This window comes from Nothobranchius furzeri, chromosome 13 (genome assembly GCF_043380555.1).
Source record: "Nothobranchius furzeri strain GRZ-AD chromosome 13, NfurGRZ-RIMD1, whole genome shotgun sequence".
Classification (NCBI taxonomy): domain Eukaryota; kingdom Metazoa; phylum Chordata; class Actinopteri; order Cyprinodontiformes; family Nothobranchiidae; genus Nothobranchius; species Nothobranchius furzeri.
Genome location: NC_091753.1, coordinates 42,113,986 through 42,132,956, shown reverse-complemented (window position 1 = coordinate 42,132,956; position 18,971 = coordinate 42,113,986). Strand labels below are relative to the sequence as shown.

The 18,971-nt window shown below is 40.4% G+C and overlaps 1 protein-coding gene across 1 annotated transcript; it reads left to right on the top strand.

Moving 5' to 3' along the window:
- The first annotated feature begins 2,365 nt into the window (after positions 1-2,365).
- Positions 2,366-18,570, top strand: itpkcb (inositol-trisphosphate 3-kinase Cb). Its single transcript, XM_015951421.3, has 7 exons — positions 2,366-3,484; positions 15,288-15,387; positions 15,537-15,750; positions 15,916-16,120; positions 16,528-16,629; positions 17,554-17,625; positions 17,762-18,570. Exons 1-7 carry the CDS (start codon positions 2,453-2,455, stop codon positions 18,041-18,043), a joined length of 2,007 nt encoding a protein of 668 aa, XP_015806907.1. The 5' UTR covers positions 2,366-2,452; the 3' UTR covers positions 18,044-18,570.
- Positions 18,571-18,971: the final 401 nt, after the last annotated feature.

The following is an 18,971-nucleotide window of genomic DNA, read 5'->3' as shown; positions in this document are numbered from 1 at the left end:
TCCTTACTTCTGTGGCTTCCTTCTTTTACATTTTTCTTGTTCTGTGGTTACGATCCTTGCTTTATCCCAGCCCGTTATGGGATTCTCCCTTGTGCAGTTACGGCTGATGTCTCTTGTGCTTTCTGCTCCTTGTTGCATGGCTCTTGTGTGTCTTCGGCTCGTTTCTTTCTGACACTCGTTTTTATGCTCTGTTGTTCGTGTGCTGAGGGGGCGTCTGGTTTCTCCTGTCTACGTTTTACTGCAGAGCGTGTATGGGATTTCTATATGACTCCACACCTGATAACTTACTTTCATCAGTTTCTCTTTTCCTTTAATTTAAATGTCAAGGACTGAATAAACCCAACCAACCGCAAGCTGTTGCACACGTTCAACTCTCACTCTTTGACGAGAGAAGCCACAGACATCATCCTGCCACCCTGCAGTTACACCTCTTCTTCAGCTCCAACAGCTGTTTCCATCTGTTTTGTGAGTTTTGGCACATTTCAGTAAAATTAGCTGTTGCTTTTAGGTTTCATCTTGAGGAGTGAAAGATCATTTTATTGCCCAACAAAACAAGCACGTATTAAATAAACTTAAGTTTTATAATCCTGTATAACTTATTTGTTGTTGTATATTAAGTTATCCTGGCTACATTTTGCTAATCTTATCTTTAAACCAACACTTTTACTGTGTAAACTTCACCTTAATGACGAGTGGTTGTACTTTCCACTGTAACACGAAGATTGAACAAATAGATGACTGTTGGATAGATAAGTGTCAATAAATACTGAGGTGGTAGTTTGCAGATGCAACTTCCCTTTGCTGTTTTTGCTGCTGAAATATTTTCCTTTTTTCTTCTTTTTTTGTGGTTTTGTTTTGAAATGACCAAATTCCTATGAAGTATGTCACTGCTTTAGTGGGAGTGTGTGGATGAATGACTACACCAGCAAAGGACCAACTATGCATTTTTTGAAGGAAATCTGATGAGCAAGATTTCTATTAAAAGCAATATGCCTAATAGAATCAGGTTGAAGCGTTCACTGAAGCAGGAAAATTAATATAAAGGTTTAGAGGTGTCTAAATCTCAAAAGTATTATCACAGAAGACAAAGATTATTGTCTAATTGTTACCAGTCTAATCAGAAAAATTAAGCTCACTGGTTATTTTTCTTTCTTGGATAAAGGTAAACGTTTATTTGAGGGTTTACTTGTTGGTTTTCCTAACCCACCTTAAGACTAAAATCATTTGCATGTGAATCATAATGTGAAATTATTTGTAATTTTTAAAATTGCACAAGAATTAACATGGACATGTGTATTTATGTGCTTCAGTGTAAGCAGATATTTCCATTGCTTCACTTCCTGTCTCATTTCCTTTCTTTGAACTTTCCTCCTTCGAGTGACTGCATGCTGTGACCATCATACTGAGTGACATTCAGCAGCTTCTCCTTTCAGGACAGTCTGAGTAGAACATTTGGATTGCGATTACACTAAATGTGTCCAAAATAGAAGATTCTCGTTTAGTTTAGGACTCACTGATCATCAAAATATGCATGATCATGATTTTCTTTTGAAAAATTAGAGTTAATGTTTTAAGGAACATCCTGATACCAATTTACAACAGCAGCTGGCTAAGTTTCCAGCTAATAGAATATAAAATTGTATTCAATTAATCGGAAGTATACAAATCCTGGACATAAAAAGCTGCTGCAAAAGTAGAGAAGAGACGCTACGGGAGCCTGTGAACAAACAGGGAGTCACAATGCATAAATATGCATTTCTGGGAATTTAGGTGTTTTGAAACAAAATATAACAGAACACCATGCCAGAGAGTGTCTGCTGGGTCATATAGAAAATAATTCGAGCACACCTTTTAGCTGTTTGTTCTCCCATTTTTATTTATACTGACTTTTTAAAGTACCACATATACAGTACATTTGAGTTTAACCTTTGGAAATAGCAAATTTAATAATGATTTGGAAAGCAAAATGAGAAAATTAAAGCAAGCTTGCAAAGGGAAATGTGCAAAAGCATTAAAGTAAAACTCTTTTTCACACCATTGATGCTGTGTTTGTAACTGAAATACAAAGAGCTCTATTCTGGCCTCATAGCTCTAAGTAGAAAAAATAAAGTTGAAACTTATGACAGTGACTTTTACATTTTTTTAAATAAAATATGCTTATATCTTTTAATTTCAGCTCAGTAACTGTATTTTCATACATTTCAATAAAATCATAAAGCAAGTGAGAGGAACTGCTGGCATCTTTACATTTTAGTCTCATCAGACTTTCCTTGAGTACTTAAGAAACCTGCTTGTTCTCACAGATTGGAAGAAACAATCCCAGCAGTGACAGGAAGGTGTGGACCAGTCTGCGATTTCCTAAGATCGTTGCATGGGCTTGGTCACTTGAGTTCAAGCTGTACTTTTCAGGGTGTGTCTTGGATCATCGTTTCCACCAACTACGGTATGCGGGATGGGCCAAACGCACTCTGATCTCTCGAGCAGCGCTGCCTCTTCAGCCAGAGCGAAGTGGAAAAACAAAGAAAAGGCTCGTGGACTTCGTCTCTGCACATTTGGAAGCAAATCGAAGCCACGGAGAGAGCAGGGGAACGGGAATCCCGTCAAAAGTAAAGTCCTTTCCTGTTGTTTGGGGAGGGGAAAGCGAGACTCCGGGCACGGAGAAGCGGATATTGGAAACGCAGCCGCGGACCCAGCAAGGCACCGCGGACACAGAGCAGGGGAGCTGTCCCGAGACGAGATTGTTTCGGCGGGCGTGGAGCACACAGGAACCCCGACTGTTTTTGAGACATCATCCGGGCTCAGTAATCGTGTTGAAGTGATCCAGCTCGCTGTGAACAGAGAGCCCGTGCCTGATGCACCAGGCTCAGAAAAGCGGAGCCAACTTATCAGCGAGGAGTTGAGAGAGGACAATGCCTGGGATGCACCAGCGAAGACCATGGACGAGCAGCCGCTGAAGGAAAACAACCAGGAACACATTGCGTTGAAGTCAGAGTCATTTTCTGGGGCTAATCTGAGTTTAACCCCGATTCTCACCTCTGACCCGGACACTGAAAGGACTTTGCCCCCGGATCAGCATTTGGAAGGTGGGCTGTCGATAACAGGCAGTGACAATAAAATGACTAAAACAGAATATAGCAGCCGCTCCTGTCCAACTAAAACGGGCGATGATCAAAACAACAGCCTTCCTACTGACACAAAGACGCAAAAGGACTCTGAGATCCACCAGACTTCCACGGGAGGCCATCGTTTTCCAGGAGTCATACCAAAACTAGTCATAACAAGTGTCTGCAATTCGAGCTGGCCCCAGGAAACGGAGCCTGGCACCGGCTTGCTGCAGAACAGTCACGCGGGAGAGCAGTCTCCTTGCTCAGATAGCGGCTGTGGAGGGTCCCCGGTCCAGACCCGCACCTCTCTCGCCTCCCTGTCCCCTCTGTCCTCTTTCGATGAATCCGAAGACCCCAGCGACCCCGACTCTCCAACCACGGTAAGTGATTTTTAACTCAACAGAAAACAATTATCCAATAGTGAAACAAGAGATTATCGTTCTTTCAACCCAAAAATAATAATAATCAAATAGTTGTTGAGTCCAGCTTCAAAGATCATGCAAAAAAAAAGTTTCTAATTAAAGGTGCAATATGTAAGAATGACATCCTGTGGGCAAAATTTGGTGACTGCAGTTTATTTTTCTAAGCGGTTACTTTCGCCACTGCCATTCAGTGAGTTTCATGGCAGTGGCCAGTTATGAATCAGTGCCAGAAGATTCACAGTAAACGATGACCCACACTTGTATAGCGCCTCTCAAAGTAAGGACTCCAAAGTGCTTTACACTACAGTGTATCATTCATCCATTCACACACATTCACACACTGATGGTGAATAGCTACGATGTAGCCACAGCTGCCCTGGGGCGCGCTGACAGAGGCGAGGTAAGTGTAAGTAGATCAGGGATGTCTAAACTTTTCAAGACGAGGGCCAAAATCATGAAGTTAACACTCCTCATGGGCCACAAAAAATATATACAGTACAGGCCAAAAGTTTGGACACACCTGTCTCATTCAATGTGTTGTCTTTATTTTCATGACCATTTACATTTGTAGATTCTCACTGAAGGCATCCAAACTATGAATGAACACATGTGGAGTTATGTACTTAACCAAAAAGGTGAAATAACTGAAAACATGTTTTATATTCTATTTTCTTCAAAATAGCCACCCATTGCTCTGATTACTGCTTTGCACACTCTTGGCATTCTCTTGATGAGCTTCAAGAGGTAGTCACTTGAAATGGTTTTCCAACAGTCACGAAGGAGTTCCCAGAGGTGTTTAGTACTTGTTGGTCCCTTTGTAAACGGTCATGGTCATGGAAATAAAGAAAACACATTGATTGAGAAGGTGTGTCTAAACTTTTGGCCTGTACTGTATATTTTTTAAGAAGGCAAACATTATTTTATATTTTTTATTTGTTCAGGTCAAAAAAGGTCTAAAATAGATATATTAGTAAAAATTTGAACAAAAAATATTAAAATCTATTCATTTATATCAAAAGCCTCCTGAGAGACTTAACTCTACTGTTCTAAAAACGCTCGTGAGGGCCATGCAAAATCACTCCAGGGGCTGCAAATGGCCCCCGGGCCCCACTTTGGGCACACCCGAAGTAGATGAATACATTTTCATATCATGGGTGTCTTATGATAGGGAGGACTTACAACATTTGCTGTTAGTAGTTCTGAACAACTCATCAAAGGAAGTAAAATGACACAGCTGACTCATTATTCACTTCACACACACATGTAATATCAAGTTGTTGGAAACTGAAAAAGTTGCTTGATATTTTTAGAACTGACCATTTGCTTCTAAATCACTATTAGCATTGTTAGCTTAACTTTAGCCTGGACATCTTAAGCCTAATTTATACTTCTTCGTCTGTGTGGGTACAGAGAAACGCAACACCATTATGCGTCAGTGCAAGGGATTTATCCGACGGGCTTGCAGAGGCTGATGGAGACATGCCCAAGTTTTTAACTGTCCGTCAAAAGTGACGGCGACTGCCAAGCTTGCAATTGATCAGAACTCCACATCCTTTAAATTTGTCAGCAGCACTGCCATTGCCCCATTACAAAATAAGATGTTTAGCGGCAGACATGTAACAGATTGAAGAACGCATCACAAAAAAAGTCTGAAAATACGTAAAATTATGCACCCGTGACTCAAGAAGTAAAAAGATACCGAGCGAGTGTTTTATTTGTGGACAGAAATGACAAGAGATGTGGATTTGGAGGTGTCGATCACATGAAGAGGTGGAGGGGAATGAGGGACAATTTTGTTCTTGTTAAAGTATCTGAAATACATTAAAACAATGTAAACACTATAATAAATGCAGTATCTTGGACCGGGTACGTGACAGTAATGGTGGCAGGATACCCCAGAAAAGTGCTACACCCTCTTGTTTTCCTGGTGGTGAATTGTTGTGCAACAATCCCCAGGAGACGGGAAGTCTGAAGAGAAAATATCTCAGTCAATGTGTGTGCGCGACTCCACACTCACTTACGGAGAAGCATAAATTAGGCTTTAGGGGCATAAGAAATAACTTCTGGGTCATTTTTGTGTAGGGCTTCAGTTCTGGAGGCTTTTGCCTGTTGGAGTCTAATGCAGCATTAGATCTGTACAGACCTGGCAAACTCACAGATTGTAAACGGTAACTGTGTCCCTCTTCAGTCTTTCTGATAGAAGAGCTGATGAGCCCCAGCCATCTGAGAAGGAAATCTGTTTCAATGTAACCTTCCTTCCACCATGATGGAGACATTGAGATTGTTTTGTGAACATTTCGCTGTAGAATTCTTATGTGTTGCTTTTAAAAAAAACAAAAGTAGTCTTAAATGTTTAATTTCTGTGTGCATTATTGAGAATTGCAGATTTTTTTAGTCATCATACAACTCAGAGGATTGTGATGACACATTTAGGTATTTCCACACTGTCCTCATCAAGCATTTACCAATCACTAACAACAGTCACATCTGCCTTCGTCAGGAGTGTACTCACAGTTCACGTCTAGGGTTAGAACTGCGTAATTTGTGTCTCAGTGGTATATTAAAAGTACATTTTTGAAGTGTTGCTGTGCAAATGAGGGATAGACAAGCCCCCTGTCATCTAAGAATGTTTCTGTGCATCATGATTTGGGTGTAATCCTCAGAGGTAGCGGAGCTAAAAAGGATTTGAGATGATTTTCCCCAATGTGTCAAGTATTTCCTTTGTTGAATCATACTGTCCATAATGGCAGAATATTATGGTGAATTAAAGTCAAGAGGAAAATAAAACAGCTTCCATATTTAACTAATCTCCCCAACATGTGTCATGATCACTTGACTATGATGATCTCAACCACAAGGCCATTTAAATTTTGACCAAGCATATTTTCTATTTGATTGTCATCTGATTAAAGTTTACAGTTTGCACTGTGACTAAACCTTACAGATCCTAGTACGCAAGAATGGAAAAAACAAATGCTACTTGAGGCATGTGGCCTAGGTTACATTTATATGTTTAGCAGGAAATTGTGATCATTTTTTCCACTGGGTGCATTGATACATTGTTGTCTAGATAAGATTGGAATGTTTTAAAAGCCACGTCTGGACGGCCTTCTACTTTCTTTCTCTTTGCGGGTCACGAATCTTGAAAATTCAAGTTTATAAATGAAGCATAAATACTTGTATACCACAGCTTTTCATTTTATTTACACGCTAAATTACAAAGAGCCACACCGAATGGCCAACGGAGAAAAATCAGGTCATAGTTAACTACAGTATGTCACTATTCAAAATGATTATATGACGCATTCTGCAGCATTGTTAAAAGTGCGCTTTACATTTTTCGGATAGTTATTTTATGTGTTAATCATCAATTAAATCATCTTGTGAAACATAAACTGTATTTTCACAAGTTATTGAACATTTGTGGTTACTTTTACTTGTAATAAATTCTTAAACATACCCTGCATGAATATTTTCTAGGGATGGACAATATATCTGCATCAATATCGTATCGGCCGATGTTTGTCATTTTTTAACATATCTGTATCGGTTCGATAAATAACGCGGGGCTGATATTAACAACCAATATTTTTTCCATCTCGTCTCCATTTGTTTGCCTGTTTCAGAGGGTGAGGGGGGTGTTGTGTAATTGTTTAGTCATGTGAACAGTGAATGAAATCATCTCAGAACCGTGGATGTGTGTGGTGTGTGTACATAATAACTTATTTTCAGCTTTAATAATTTTCATTCTATACAAAATCTGCTGATTTTATAAGCATTAATGTATCTGTATCGGCAAATATTGGTTATTGGCCATAACAATGATATTAATGTCGGTATCAGCCCAAAAATGTCATATTGGTGCATCACTAATATTTTCTAAACAAATTCAGTGTTCTGGTGTAATCCGCACAAACCCACAGATATTTGACGGGAGTTTGGTGACAAAACAGTAATGGACAGTTACCCACTTTTCTTGTGGATTCATCTCGGCTTACCAGAAGTGTTTTTTATTTATTTTTTTGTCCTACCTACTAGTGTTTCTGCTCCATCAATGGGAAATTGTTGATTGCTGTCAGTTTGGAGACAGCTGCTGAAATCTAGACTGGCAGTATAGCAAAAAGATGATTTTACTCTGTGTGCCTATTTATTCATACATATAGGATGGTTTGCCTAACTCTAATCCTTACAGCTACAATGGCAAATCTGCAAAACAAGCTTTCTTAAAAAAATCCATGCTTCTTAACAACATTCTAAAATAGTATAGCAATAAATATTTTGTGGAGATAAAAACGTGGAAAAAACAATGAAGTGGTTTTCTCGCATTTGTCTTTAAACTCTTACCAATTAATTTTATTTCATTTGTAAAGTACCTTTCTACCACCAATCTAGGATGCCCAAAGTGCTGAACGCAGTCAAGATGACAAAAACAATAATAGAAAGGAGATTAAAAACTCACAAGAAAATATATAAAAACCGAACCGTGGTACAATGGCATGTCAAGACACCCACAAAACATACTAAACTGTAGACCGGTTAGGGCCTAACTAGTCGGCCAGAACAAAAGGAAGAAAGGCAACTTAGGTAGTGTTAAGATACCAGGCTACCTTAGCTTTAAAACTTTATAGTGACATTGAGCTTCAATTCTCAAGGGGAAGTTGATTTCACCGCTTTGGGCTAAAACTGCAAAATCATGGTCACCACATGACTTGAGCTTTGCCTTGGAGACCACCATAGGTACTTATCTGAGGTGTGCAGGGCTTGCATAGGCACATGCCTTGTTAAAAGCTTGGCAGGGTAGGGTGGAGCCCTCCTTGCAAGACCCTAAAGTAGTAAGACCAAACCGTAGTTTGGTTAAAGGTCTAAAGAGTTCAATTAGCTATGACACGGCACGGTCCGAAACCAACTATTGGACCATCCGGTTGTCTGTCTCTGGGCCACTGCTTTTCTGCATTTACCCGAGTCCTCTACTCATTACGCCTTTGCACATTTTGGAACAAAACATCACTGGTGTGAGAGGTTCTCCGCTAAATCATATAAGAGAAGGAAAAACTGCTGGCTGCTACCACTTTAACTTAGGGACAAATTACCAGAGCCCCAACAAGAAAAACTTCCTTTGAAGTCATTGAAAACAAGCAATGTTTGGACCTAGAAAACGGCCACTGGTGTTTAGCGCTCTTTCATTTGTCGTGGAAATGCGCATTCCCACATCGGGGGGAAATAGCATGGAGTGTGCAGTCTTAAGATCACACACACTGCAGAATTTAAGACATAGCTTTATGCAGCCTCAGCACCTGACAGTTTGATTTAGGAAGAAAACAGGAGAAGTAAGACGGTGGAAGAACAATCAATACGTGGTAGTACAAGGTCTCATCAGTACGGTCTTGAATGTTGAGGTCCAAAGAGTTCAATTTGCAAAACAGTTTAAAGTTAAACTGAACCCTAGTCTTCTTTTTTTTCGTGAAATAAGGTTGCCATGACATGAAAACTTGAAAAACAAAACATGTTTTGCAACCAAGTCGCTCTTTATGTATATACTATGTGGACGCCTTTTTTTCTGTTTTGACTGCATTAAGGTGGATAAGTGTTGACACGCTTGTTGTGAACAGGGTTCCAGCCGTCTCCTGCGCCTGCCATGGTACTTTCATCCGTGCGCCCCCCCCCCCCCCCCCCCCCCAACAGCCAATCTGATATCTCAATTTTAATAGCTCATTAACCTTAATCTGTTATTAAAAACCTGCCTCTATTAAAAGGCCCATGTCCTGTGACATGGTCAAACTTTGAATTAAGTTCTGGGTCGTGTCAAACAGCACAAAGTTTTGGCTACATTTTTATTCACTTGTATTTCCAATGCTTACATCTCACCATAACTCAAACCAATAAAACTAATGGCACACATCTTGAGTTATGTCATATGAAATGTTTAGTACTCACTGTTCATGGGTAGGCTTGGTGCTACAGGATGTGTCTCAAAGGTATGTTAGGGTAGTTACATTTCAGACCATTTAGCCTTTTGAAATATTGTGCAGACAAGGTATTTACAAGACACCTACCATCCTATAAATGTTCTGTGACAGAAACTGAAAAGGGGTTTAGACAGTCTGCTTCCATGCCTCAGATATTTAACTGTCACACTGTCCAGACAATAACAGGCGACTAAACTGTACAAGAAAAAGAAACCATCTCTTTTTTTCCCCCCATTTAACCCCACTAACACCAACACACCCCATGATCATGTGGAAGAATGTAGAACTTAAACACTATATACTTATACACAAAAGTAAAAGTCACAGATGCTTGAAACAGTAAAGTTTTAGCCAAAAGGTCCAAGTTGAGCAATGATGTTTTTCCTGCTTTTGTGTGTATTTTATTTGTTTGTAGGTTTAGCAAAATGTTACGATTCACAGATTTTTAATGAAATTATTAGAAAGTAAGCGTTGGATAAAAAATGTACAACTCTATATTTTTAAGGCAACCTGACAAAAGAAAATCAGTCCGATTTGCAGATATTAGTCTATGTTGTAATAGCTTTAGCTATACCTGCTCTGATTGCTGGTAGATGGCATAAAAACTTACAATATGGCTCTAGAACAAAATTCTGTGTTTGGGATTTGACTAAAACCTGAACCTTATTGTAAGATGGTCAAGCTTAAATTCTTACAAAAAAAGGGCAGAACTGTAAATAATGAAAGACGTATTTTGCTTGAGGATCAGTTTAAACTATTATTTGGTTAGAGGTGACTATTTGTTTTTTCCACTCCTCCCAATGTTCAAATGTAAAGAGAATTAAACCGCCCTTAAATCAAATAATCGGAATGTAAAAATTTGAAAACTAGGCTGCAGTTAACATTTTTGCAAATGGTAAACACTTGTATTTATTATTGGACCCAGTGGAGATCACTACAGGTCATCGAGCAATGCAACTTTTTGAGCTGAATCCAGGAAAACGACAAGTCAAGGAGTTGTAAGACTTGCTGCTGTAAAAGCCAGCCTTGTGAATCCCGATAAACGCTGTAATGGGCGTGTTTTGTTGCAGTTAAAGCCGTGTTGTAAGGAGCAGAGAGAGAGGGTGTGTCTTTGTTTTATTGGCTCTGACTGCTGTGACTTTACTGTCCAAACCTCACATCTACTATTTGCTCCTGTGATGTGAGAGGATACCTGCTCATTCTTACACACACACACACTCACTCACACACACACACACACACACACACACACACACACACACACACACACACACACACACACACACACACACACACACACACACACACACACACACACACACACACACACCTATTTTGTCTTGCATTCAGAGTTGTGTGTGTAATGGAAAATTGGCCTGAAGGCTGAGCCGGTTGCTACGCAACGCCTTTGCCATATATGGCAACTTTTTTTCTCTCTCCTTGCCTTGTTGTCTTTCTCAAAGACAGTATCTACTCTGTCCCTGACATTTGAACGCAAATAGATGTAAATTTTAATGTACGTTCCACAATAAGCTTGTTATTGTTAACTGATTCCACAACGGCGCACATTTCTGTCTTTAAATGGCAAACTTTCAATAAAAGTTTTCCTTTCATACAACACAACACACTGTTGAGTGGAACAGAAGAAAAAGAGGAAATTGTGGGTAATTTGGTACACTGACAAAAAAAAGTACAATGAAACTTGGAACACACAGTCTACCCATGATAATTATTCATATTTATGCATTCATAATAAGTCATACATCACAATAGCTGACTTGTTTTCTGTCCCACACACCACTCCCACAACAATAAAACACAAAATCTACTCTGCAGAGTAAAAAAATCTTCATTTTACTTCTGAGAAAATAAACAGTACTGAAAATACACAAATAACAAGACTAGTCAGATCTCATGTTTTATTAAGAAACAAAGCCAGAATATTTTACAACCGTTTATTACCGTACTATTAATGGGGTATTCATGTAAAAGTGAACAGTTTTGTTGTTTCAATGACATTAAATTCAAATATGTATTTATAAACACTGAGTTTCTACCATTCAGCATATACAGCTAACTAAGTAAAGTTCAGTGTACGAGAGTCTACATTTCATGTTTGTTTTGCTGTTGAGCAAAATATAGTTATTTTAGAAATGCATTAAAATAAAATCATTCAAAATATATTCCTAAAAATAATCAAGCTGTAAGCAGCTCACATTTTCTGAACGTGAGCAAGCCCTACTGATAATTACACCGGGTACCTAACAGAATAACTGTTATCTTAAAGTACTAGTCCAGTGGAAAATGGTAAAATCCCTTGCAATCATAACAAGTTTCAGAGTTCCTGGAAAGTAGAGAAAATACTCCAAAACTTCCTACACTTCACCCTAGGCTTGATTTTCACAATAAAAGGTTCAGTTGGTAGACTTTACCCAACGTTATCATAAAACACCAGAGGCACCACACAAAAGGAGATATAAAGGACTGGTGTGACTTTACAAGATACTTTCTGTTCTTCTGTTTGCTCAGCTGAGCAGCTTGAAGCCTGGAGGTTGTAAAGTGGGGCAGGGAAGGATGTGGTTACTGTGAAGTGGATTTGAGATGGGAGCTGTAATAGCCCAATGTAAGCTGTCAGTCATGTAGCTCATAGTAGTTGTCTTACAAGCTCTTCTTTTGTCTTATGCCTCACTCACACACACACACACCCCTAAAGAACCTGTCGGGCAAACAGTAGAAGAGCACTGGAAAGGCCTGGAGAGGCCTGCTGTCCCTATCTCCATGCCAACGTGTCCGTCATGTATCTGTCAGGAGATTGGTTCAGCGTGGTGCTCAGAGTTGGCACCGTGGGGATGGGAGGGAGGTTACGGTGAGAGAGGACGGCTCATTGTGTCGAGGTTTGTGCCTGCTTGAATGCAAGGTAAGGACGTAAAAGGGAAAAGATTAGTTCAAGCATGTCGATTTGCTGAGGGGGGAAAAGAAAGTTGGTTAGGAGACGGATATGCTCGAGGACAGCTATAAAGATTCAACTATTGAGAAGGTTTTAAGAAAGAAGGGAGGATGTGGAAACGTTGCAACAGGACCAATTATGAATGTGGCAATAAGAGGCTGTAGGAAAAAGATCGTAAGATTACCATACAGCGGTTACAGACTGTGATGCAACAGGACATTAGCTAAGTGTTGATTTGGGTAAACAAAGTTCTGAATGATGTCCTTTCATTGGGGACAGCCTGTTATAATGGTGTACCTGCTGTGTCGAGTCAGCACCTGTCTCCTCGTCTGACCCCTCTGACTGAGATAAGTTTATTCTGAAAGATGATTTGCAGGAAGATTGTAACAAATGCAGGTGACTCATGTGACCGTCATCTGCACTTTGACCTTGTAGCTGTGATGCACTTCATCAGGATTAACCCAGCCAGTGGATCATGACTCTTACTGCTGTGTAGCAGCTTAGAACTAACAAATGATGACAATCTCTAAAAATCCTGCCGGGGACTCCAAAACATGTTGTGTTTCCTTCTTTTCACACAGTTTATCATGAGTGTGTACAGGTGTGTGTGTGTGTGTGTGTGTGGGGGGGGGGGGGGGTGGAAAGTGCTTCTGAGGGAGAATTTGTTTTGTGTTTGTGGCTTCATAACGGGTATGTTTTCCCAATCGCCCAACATTTATTAAAATTCCCTTTAACGCGCTTTTGTATTCTGTGGAAAAATAGATTAGATCAGAGCTGTTTAAGGCTTTTTATAAGGTTTCTGTCTTTCTTTTTCAAAGTTGGTCCACAAAAAGATGCTCAGCATGTTTATTTTTAGATTTCACTGTTTCTAAAACAGATTTTTATCTGTTTGCAATAATAACATCATGCTTTAGCACAAGTGGCAAATTTCAGCTTCTGATAGTTTTGTTCGGCTCACGTTTAACCCGGCGCTGACCCCAGAGCAGTAAATTGTGCGATATTTGCATTTTATCAAAAATCGACTGCACACACATTTTAAATGTAAATATAATCAAAGTGAAAAATAAAAATGGTTATCTTTATAATCACTCGACTCTGACGATTAGAGCTTTTAGCTCAGTTTCAAAAGTACATTTGAATGGGACAAGGAGAATGCAGGCATTTGAAGATAGGACCTGTGTTTTCAGTCTACGGCTAAAGTCAGATACAGATCTTTTCAGTTTGCATTTAAAACTAACCTCCAAGGCAAACTGGAGGCAGAGGAACGGCATTTCTGAAGGTGTGTTTATAGGATCCATCAGTCACACAAAAAGATAAAGATAATTTTGTTTTCTTGGAAATAGAAATTGTTCAAAAAGACAAATGTAGCAGCAGAGGTTTGTCTCCTTAATTATGTAGGTTGAACAGATGATCGAGTACTGAAACAGGTCTACACAAGATGATGTTTACCTAATGTTAATATTCAGAACAACACTCAGTACGTTTAGTGAAGTTAAACTTGAAACCTTTCATTTCTCCAAACTGCTCAGGAAGCGATCCACGGTGAATAAAACACATTATTTATATGCAGGAGTTTTCTTTCTCATTACAACTTTTTTAGGAAAAAGTATTTGTCGACTGTTTGAGAAAACAACTAGGGATAGACCGGTGTATCTGTTGGCCGATATATTGAGCCAATTACCAATTTTATACATCGGCATCAGCCGATATCTGTCCTTAGGAAAGCCAATTTAAAGTCAGGCACATCCTCAGGCAGCCTGGTGCTGCTGCAGAATTGAATTTAAATGTATTTTTACGTTCACTAATAGCATCTGCATGATAAATACTCGTAACTTTATTTAGGTGTCTGACTTCAACACTGAGCAGTGCACAAACTTAAGATTTAACAGTTAGTTAGATTGAAAAACTGATTCAGCTTCAGAAATTTTGTACATCAACTGACGCTATTAGTGACATTTTAGCATAAAAATAATGTGAAAATCATCTAGATATCGGCCATGAAAATCGGCCCATATTAATCAGCAGTAAGTATCGGCCGTCAGCTGACCGTATCTCCTACATATCAGCGATGGAAAAACCAACCAGTCGACATCTACAGACAATGTATAAACTATTAAGTCCTTTTTTCTCTTTTTATGTCCTAGGTTGTGTTTGTTAATATTAAGAAAGAAATAGATTGTTTTTATTGGTGAGGGTTATAATAAAGCAGCTGGAGGAAAAAAACATTTTATTCATTAAGTTATAAAATAATTGTTTTATGATTGTAGCCACTTGTTCCTGTTCATAGTTCTGGTGAACCTGTGCTACACACACACACACACACACACACACACACACACACACACACACACACACACACACACAGTCCTCTAATCAGTTTATGTCTGGTTCTTCTAAGAGGACTTGCGTCAAAGCTGCTGCTGCACGCTGTCCTTGCTTTGGTATTTTTCAACATAGATAAACATTACACACACTTGCAGGCTCACAGATACACAGTCAGACAGCCAGGCTCTGTTTTACGACGCCACAGAGCTGCCCTTGGTAAATGTTTTATCAATGGGCTTTGTCGTGTACGTTGTGCACCTGGCCTTGGCTAAAGGGTGGGTTTGTTTGTGTGTGTGTGTGTGTGTGTGTGTGTGTGTGTGTGTGTGTGTGTGTGTGTGTGTGTGTGTGTGTGTGTGTGTGTTTTCATTTAATGAGTAATCATCCGTGTGACCTCCATCCAGCCCAATTACTTGTTAGACCTGCTAACAAGGACCAGGACCCTGATTAGACCGGGTTTGTCGTCACCCACACACTTTTTTTTTTGAAGACGAGTGTTGAATTTATTGTTTTTTTCTTTTTCCAGGTGAACCACTGGTGTACTTTGAAGAACGTGGTTCGTGTTGTCCCTTTAAAGAAGCCCTACAAGATCTGGAAGCACTGGGTCCAGCTAGCTGGCCATGAAGGTATCCATAAGTATCATGGCAGATAAGACTGATACCACAAGAGTCAGCCAGTGTTTCTTATCACAAAGACTGGAAACAAAAAAGCGGGTTTATGATTCAAACACAAATGGAAGCATGTCTCTTTAATCGTTATGTTCTTTCTTATCCAGGTATCTTCCACAAAAAAACGGACGGCAATGTGTTGAAGCTTTACTCCGAGTCTGAGCACAGGTGTCTGCAGGAGCTGATGGGGGATGTTCTGCAGCCCTTTGTGCCTCAGTATCTGGGTGTGGAGGAGCTGGACGGGAAGAAGTACAACCTAATACAAGACCTGCTGACTGGCTTTGATAACCCTTCCATCATGGACTGCAAAATGGGCAGCAGGTAAAGTTTATCACAGCCAAGATGTCTCTAGATCTCTGACTGTAGGGAGCGGCTCATCTGGGTTTATTGTGGACATTCAGATAATCTCGATGACTACTGAGAAAAAAAGGTGTTAAGAGAAATTAGTCAGTGTGGAAGAATAAAAACCAAACCTTACCATTTCAGAACGTACCTGGAAGAGGAGCTGACAAAAGCAAGGAGTAGTCCGTGTCTGCGGAAGGACATGTTCGAAAAAATGATGAGTGTGGACCCCGAGGCCCCGACCTTGCAGGAGCGAGCTGAGCAGGGGGTCATTAAACTCCGCTACATGCAGTGGAGGGAGAGCCTGAGCTCCACCAAGAACCTGGGCTTCCGCATCGAGGGCGTCATGGTCAGAGTCCTTTCTGAACATCTGTCTGTCAACACACCTGATGTAGGTCTGAGTTACTCAGGAGGGCTAGGAGTGAAGCAGGTTCCCACACGATGGGCGCGGCTGCCTAAATCCACCAGGGCTGGCGATCAAGGTGTAAACAATCTATTTACATTCTTCAGAATGTAAATTGATGGGATTCCATTCCAACAAGCATTATTAGTCACGCTGTGACAGATTTAACTAAAACGGCAATTTTGTTTTTCCCTTCATCTTAAGAAAAGCTTGTAACTGGATCCTGTACTTCCATGGAAATTCCAATGCTAGCGGAATACGGAAGCTTTAGCGGGGATGAGGACGAATTGGCTGAATATGGCTGACCAGAATAGTGGAACAAATGGAAATCAGCTTGTTTCTTTTTACTGTAGAAATGTGACGGACAGCGTCGCAAGAACTTCAAAAAGACGAAGCAAAAGGAGGACGTGATGAAGGTCTTGAAGTACTTCACCGGAGGCTGCATTCCCATTCTGGTATGTTGCTAAATAATAGAAGTTTTAGTTGTAGTTTTTACCAATAGTCTCTGGAAATATCCATCAAAATGTTGATGAATTTTAATTAAATGATGCCCAGTTGTTGAAAAATATTGGCGGCTTTGTAACATATAACCAGAAAGATTGGGTCTTAAATATCTGGGAGCAGGTCCAAGTCTGGGAGACGCCATATTAGCTGCCCTGTTTGCTTCCACGGATGTGCCTGTCATGTGATCGTCATTTTGCTGGAGGTTGCGCTCCCAGGGATTTTTGACCCCAATGGCCATCCGTTGGTAAGGTCTTATTCAAACACAGAGGCTCAATCCCGAAACTTACTGCGCTCTACGGTCTTCTGTGGGAGGAAGTACACAGAAAGACTTCGAGTGCGTGGTACACAAGTGAGCAAATAATCGCAAAGTTGGGACAGGGAGCATCGCATCATCGACTGCAACGCATGCCGGGATTCTGGTTGCTGTGCTCCTTTTTAAAAAAAAACTTTTATTAAAAACTTTCAAACAACCAGTTATTAGAAATAAGTTTACATTCATTGCTGCTTTGTCTAAAACATTCAGAGCATCAATTAATGGTGCTAAAATGAACTACTTTCATAGGAAAATACACATTTTCAGAAAAGGCATTTGAGCCTTTTCTCCCGCAGCAATGGATCGTGGGTAATACCGTTCACCCAAGTCCGCGTCGATGCTGCACCAGTTTCCAGCCCTCCTGTTGAGCGAAGGGAGCGGCCTGCTGGTGGCTCCGTGTTTCATGTCCAAACAGCTGCTGCTCTCATGAGCTCAGCAGAAGTTGTAGATTCAGTGGAAAAAGCAAACGCATCTGTACGTTTACCAGTTTCCTGTTTTTCTTTTTTGTTATCCTCACACTTCTGCTTGCTCACTTTTTTTGTATTCTAACTTTTTTCTTTAGAGAATTTACCTGGAGCGATTGGAGAAACTCCGTAGTGCCCTTGAGCAATCACCATTTTTCAGAAGGCATGAGGTGAGTTGGCAGTGTCTTCTTACATTTTCCAAACAAACCAGTCTGTCTTATTGTTGATTCATGCCATCATCCAGTTGGCTGAACAGCTGGCATACCTGAGTTCACCTGCCGGGTCTGATTTGTTGTTGCATGCTAGTGCGTGGGTACCTCTCTGCTGTTCGTGCACGATGCCTCTGGAAGGGCGAGCGTGTGGATGATTGACTTTGGGAAGACGATTCCCCTGCCGGACTTCGTGACCGTGGACCACAGGACTCCCTGGGCTGAGGGCAACAAGGAGGACGGCTACTTGTGGGGACTGGACAACCTCGTAAACATCCTAGGTGACATCCTCTCTAAGACGTCATTAGAGGGAGAGAAAACTCAGACAAATGACGAAATGGATTGTCAAGGAGAGAATGCAGAACTTTACACAGACTGAGACCGGATGAGTATTTGAGGAGGTTTGGGGTTGTTTTAAAGATCCCACCCATAATCCAAGTATCCTAGGCCTGGTCTGCATACACTACTACAGATCAGATTATAAAAAAACTCACTAAAACCTCCGTTTGTGTGTGGATGGGAGGTACAAACAGATAAAAACGGTCTGTTTTTACAAATATCTAGAGTAGTGTGTACAGGGCCTTCAGCATTTAGTACCAGCTGGAATGAGTCGCTGTGTCCAGAACTTTGTCTGATTGTAGGTGAAAGGGAGAAGAAACGCCAGACTTGTTTTTACGTGGAACACAGAAAATCATATGCATTATCTGGAGCACAAACACACAGGACATTTGTATCTTTAACGTACGAGAGTCCTCTGAACCACTGGATCTTTAAACAGTTGCAGTAACACTACTGTTCATCCTGCTGCAGTGCCCGCTTGTGGCTGCTGTTGCACATAGTTAGATTGGGGTTTTATTTTTTCATGAATCATTTTTATATGAAAGCATATTTAACACTAACACTGGACGGACCAAGTGTGAGGTAACTTTGTGTGTAAGCGGGGTTTAATTCAATCTTTTTTGGGGGCGGGGGGGATGTAAGTCATCATAGTCTGCTTGTATAATTTCTGTACCTACAGCATTTTTATAATGCAGCCATTTAATCATTTCAGTGCCAGGACTCAAATCCAAAGAGTTCACCCAAGTATGAACTGGTTGCATCTAAGCCCAGGTTTGCCTTGACTGGAAATCTAAGTCTTTATTTTATATAATATATATTTTGCATAAACGTCTTTGTTCTAATGTTTATTTAGCAGCTTAGAGCTGCTTCTTGAGAATCTGCTGCACTGTTGATCTTTAAAAAGCCATAGAACAAAATGAGCAGTGCCTCTGTGTGTCAAGTGTTTGCTTTTCAGTTCCCATCGATCA